We start from the raw sequence: 5,000 nt of genomic DNA on the forward strand, positions 1-5,000 counted from the left end.
TGCAGTGTGTGTTGGTCTCTGTGCTGCAGTGTGTGTTGTGTCTGTGCTGTGGTGTGTGTTGTGTCTGTGCTGCAGTGTGTCTTGTGTCTGTGCTGCGGTGTGTGTTGGTGTCTGTGCTGCGTGCGGCCCCAGGTCCCACCGTCGGCCTCGGGGAGGTGCAGCAGGGAGCTGGAGGACGTGGAGCCGCTGGAGGTCCAGAGAGAAGGGGGACTCGTTGCATCGGTTCCCCAAGGACTGTAGTCCGCACAGGAGCTCTTAGCCTGCAACATCATCACCACGTTACAGGGTGTGTGTGTGTGTGTGTGTGTGTGTGTGTGTGTGTGTGTGTGTGTGTGTGTGTTTAACCTCCTCGGAGCAGTTGTAGTCCAGCCACTCCTGTCTGTGCCGATCGATTCCATCCGAACATCTGAGGAGAGACAGACACAGAGTGAGACCAGAGAGTCCAGAGACCAGAGAGAGACCAGAGAGACCAGAGAGAGACCAGAGAGAGACCAGAGAGAGACCAGAGAGAGACCAGATAAACAAGAGAGACCAGAGAGTGACCATAGAGAGACCAGAGACCAGAGAGAGACCAGAGAGAGACCACAGAGAGACCAGAGACCAGAGAGAGACCAGATAGAGACCAGATAGAGACCAGAGAGAGACCACAGAGAGACCAGAGACCAGAGAGAGACCAGAGTGGAACAGAGAGTCCAGAGGACCGCTCACCTCTGGAGGGTGTTGCACCAGCCACAGCCGGCGGTCAGCGTGGAGGACAGGCACTGGTCACAGGTCAGGTGCTGGAGGCAGGCTGGGGGGGAGAGTGAGACGCAGCGCTGTGTGAGTGATGGGGATGAGGGGATGAGGGGATGGTGGTGAGGTGAAGGTGATGAGGTGAAGGTGATGAGGGGATGAGGGGATGAGGGGATAGTGATGAGGTGATGGTGATGAGGTGAAGGTGATGAGGGGATGAGGGGATGAGGGGATAGTGATGAGGTGATGGTGATGAGGTGATGAGGTGATGAGGGGATTGTGATGAGGGGATGAGGGGATAGTGATGAGGTGATGGTGATGAGGTGAAGGTGGTGAGGTGATGGTGATGGTGATGAGGTGATGGTGGTGAGGTGATGGTGGTGAGGTGATGGTGATGGTGGTGAGGTGATGGTGGTGAGGTGATGGTGATGGTGATGAGGTGATGGTGGTGAGGTGATGGTGATGAGGTGATGGTGATGAGGTGATGGTGATGAGGTGATGGTGGTGAGGTGATGGTGAGGTGATGGTGGTGAGGTGATGGTGGTGAGGTGATGGTGGTGAGGTGATGGTGATGAGGTGATGGTGATGAGGTGATGGTGGTGAGGTGATGGTGGTGAGGTGATGGTGATGAGGTGATGGTGGTGAGGTGATGGTGGTGAGGTGATGAGGTGATGGTGATGAGGTGATGAGGTGATGGTGATGAGGTGATGGTGGTGAGGTGATGGTGGTGAGGTGATGGTGGTGAGGTGATGGTGGTGAGGTGATGAGGTGATGAGGTGATGGTGGTGAGGTGAAGGTGGTGAGGTGAAGGTGATGAGGTGATGGTGATGAGGGGATGAGGGGATGGTGGTGAGGTGATGGTGATGAGGTGATGGTGATGAGGTGATGGTGATGAGGTGAAGGTGATGAGGTGATGGTGATGAGGTGATGGTGGTGAGGTGATGGTGATGAGGTGAAGGTGATGAGGTGATGGTGATGAGGTGATGGTGATGAGGTGATGGTGATGAGGTGATGGTGGTGAGGTGATGGTGATGAGGTGATGGTGATGAGGTGATGGTGATGAGGTGATGGTGATGAGGTGATGGTGATGGTGGTGAGGTGATGGTGGTGAGGTGATGGTGATGAGGTGATGGTGGTGAGGTGATGGTGATGAGGTGATGGTGATGAGGTGATGGTGGTGAGGTGAAGGTGATGAGGTGATGGTGATGAGGTGAAGGTGGTGAGGTGATGGTGGTGAGGTGATGGTGATGAGGTGATGGTGATGAGGTGAAGGTGGTGAGGTGAAGGTGATGAGGTGATGGTGATGAGGTGATGGTGATGAGGTGATGGTGGTGAGGTGATGAGGTGATGGTGATGAGGTGATGAGGTGATGGTGGTGAGGTGATGGTGATGAGGTGATGGTGATGAGGTGATGAGGTGATGAGGTGATGGTGGTGAGGTGATGGTGATGAGGTGATGAGGTGATGAGGTGAAGGTGGTGAGGTGATGGTGGTGAGGTGATGGTGGTGAGGTGATGGTGGTGAGGTGATGGTGGTGAGGTGATGGTGGTGAGGTGATGGTGGTGAGGTGATGAGGTGATGGTGATGAGGTGATGAGGTGATGGTGATGAGGTGATGGTGATGAGGTGATGGTGATGAGGTGATGGTGGTGAGGTGATGAGGTGATGGTGATGAGGTGATGGTGATGAGGTGAAGGTGGTGAGGTGATGGTGGTGAGGTGATGGTGATGAGGTGATGGTGGTGAGGTGATGAGGTGATGGTGATGAGGTGATGGTGATGAGGTGAAGGTGGTGAGGTGATGGTGGTGAGGTGATGGTGATGAGGTGATGGTGATGAGGTGAAGGTGGTGAGGTGAAGGTGATGAGGTGATGGTGATGAGGTGATGGTGGTGAGGTGATGGTGGTGAGGTGATGAGGTGATGGTGATGAGGTGATGAGGTGATGGTGATGAGGTGATGGTGATGAGGTGATGGTGGTGAGGTGATGGTGATGAGGTGATGGTGGTGAGGTGATGGTGGTGAGGTGATGGTGGTGAGGTGATGGTGGTGAGGTGATGAGGTGATGGTGATGAGGTGATGAGGTGATGGTGATGAGGTGATGGTGATGAGGTGATGGTGGTGAGGTGATGAGGTGATGGTGATGAGGTGATGGTGATGAGGTGATGGTGGTGAGGTGATGGTGGTGAGGTGATGGTGGTGAGGTGATGAGGTGATGGTGATGAGGTGATGAGGTGATGGTGGTGAGGTGATGGTGATGAGGTGATGAGGTGATGGTGGTGAGGTGATGGTGATGAGGGGATAGTGATGAGGTGATGGTGGTGAGGTGATGGTGGTGAGGTGATGGTGATGAGGTGATGGTGGTGAGGTGATGGTGGTGAGGTGAAGGTGATGAGGTGATGGTGATGAGGGGATAGTGATGAGGTGATGGTGGTGAGGTGATGGTGGTGAGGTGATGGTGGTGAGGTGATGAGGTGATGAGGTGATGGTGATGAGGTGATGAGGTGATGAGGGGATAGTGATGAGGTGATGGTGGTGATGATGTGATGAGGTGATGGTGATGGGGGGATGAGGTGATGAGGGGATAGTGATGAGGTGATGGTGGTGATGATGATGAGGTGATGAGGTGATGAGGTGATGGTGATGAGGTGATGGTGATGAGGTGATGAGGTGATGAGGGGATAGTGATGAGGTGATGGTGGTGAGGTGATGGTGGTGAGGTGATAGTGATGAGGTGATGGTGGTGAGGTGATAGTGATGAGGTGATGGTGGTGATGATGATGAGGTGATGAGGTGATGGTGATGAGGTGATGAGGGGATGATGGTGATGAGGTGATGAGGGGATGATGGTGATGAGGTGATGAGGGGATAGTGATGAGGTGATGAGGGGATAGTGATGAGGTGATGAGGGGATAGTGATGAGGTGATGAGGGGATAGTGATGAGGTGATGAGGGGATAGTGATGAGGTGATGAGGGGATGAGGTGATGATGGTGATGAGGTGATGAGGGGATAGTGATGAGGTGATGAGGTGATGATGATGTTGAGGTGATGAGGGGATAGTGATGAGGTGATGAGGGGATGGTGATGAGGTGATGAGGGGATGGTGATGAGGTGATGAGGGGATGGTGATGAGGTGATGAGGGGATGATGGTGATGAGGTGATGAGGGGATGAGGTGATGATGGTGATGAGGTGATGAGGGGATAGTGATGAGGTGATGAGGGGATAGTGATGAGGTGATGAGGGGATGGTGATGAGGTGATGAGGGGATGGTGATGAGGTGATGAGGGGATGGTGATGAGGTGATGAGGGGATAGTGATGAGGTGATGAGGTGATGGTGATGAGGTGATGGTGGTGAGGTGATGGTGATGAGGTGATGAGGTGATGAGGGGATGGTGATGAGGTGATGAGGGGATAGTGATGAGGTGATGAGGGGATAGTGATGAGGTGATGAGGGGATGGTGATGAGGTGATGAGGGGATGGTGATGAGGTGATGAGGTGATGAGGGGATGGTGATGAGGTGATGAGGGGATGAGGTGATGATGGTGATGAGGTGATGAGGGATGGTGATGAGGTGATGAGGGGATGGTGATGAGGTGATGATGGTGATGAGGTGATGAGGGGATGGTGATGAGGTGATGAGGGGATGGTGATGAGGTGATGAGGGGATAGTGATGAGGTGATGGTGCAGGCTACTCACTGGGCAGCGGGATGAACTCAAAAGCAGATCTGGTGACGATCTTCGTGGTGTTGATCTCGACCCGATGATACTCGTAGATTGTGAGCGGTTTTCCATCTTGATGGATAAATAATAATTAATAAAAGAATCAGTCATTTGAAAGGTTTCATGAATAAGGCCAACCCTTACAGTTTGGTGGCAATGTCTTTGAAGAAAGAATGAAATATATTCACAAAAGGTAGTACTTATACGGATATTACTTTACGTTTTCTGCTCAGTTGCGGTTGTCTTTTGAACTTAAAACTGTGCAGTGACCGGTTGTGTTCACAGAGTTCTGCAGTGGTTCTCCACCCGCTCAGCCTCCAGGGCCATTCGGTTACGACCCAAACATAAGAACTGGTTCAGTACACATGGAGCGACCTCCACGGGCCAGAACCATGAGCCTGAGGCTTCATTCAGGGAATCCTCTCTATGAGGGCCGGCCTGTGGGCGGGGGGGGGGGGCCGGGAGGGGCTCTGGGGGTCTGGGGGTCTGACCTGTCTTCTGAGGAGGCAGGGCCATGAAAGCGTCCGACAGCCCGACCTTCACCGGG

General features: G+C 53.2%; 1 protein-coding gene across 1 annotated transcript in view; it reads right to left on the reverse strand.

The window, feature by feature from the left end:
* The window catches only part of LOC132447063 (plexin domain-containing protein 1-like), an 18,959-nt gene that overhangs the window by 3,235 nt on the left and 10,724 nt on the right, over nt 1-5,000 (reverse strand). Inside the window, exons 7-11 of the mRNA XM_060037736.1 lie at nt 4,945-5,000; nt 4,430-4,525; nt 709-790; nt 346-406; nt 140-260 (exon numbers count right to left, since the gene is read on the reverse strand). The exon at nt 4,945-5,000 is cut by the window's right edge and continues 38 nt beyond it. Coding sequence (XP_059893719.1) covers nt 140-260; nt 346-406; nt 709-790; nt 4,430-4,525; nt 4,945-5,000 — 416 coding nt within the window. The remainder of the gene's footprint in view (nt 1-139; nt 261-345; nt 407-708; nt 791-4,429; nt 4,526-4,944) is intronic.

The sequence above is a fragment of the Gadus macrocephalus genome, chromosome 18 (assembly GCF_031168955.1).
Source record: "Gadus macrocephalus chromosome 18, ASM3116895v1".
Taxonomy (NCBI): Eukaryota; Metazoa; Chordata; class Actinopteri; order Gadiformes; family Gadidae; genus Gadus; species Gadus macrocephalus.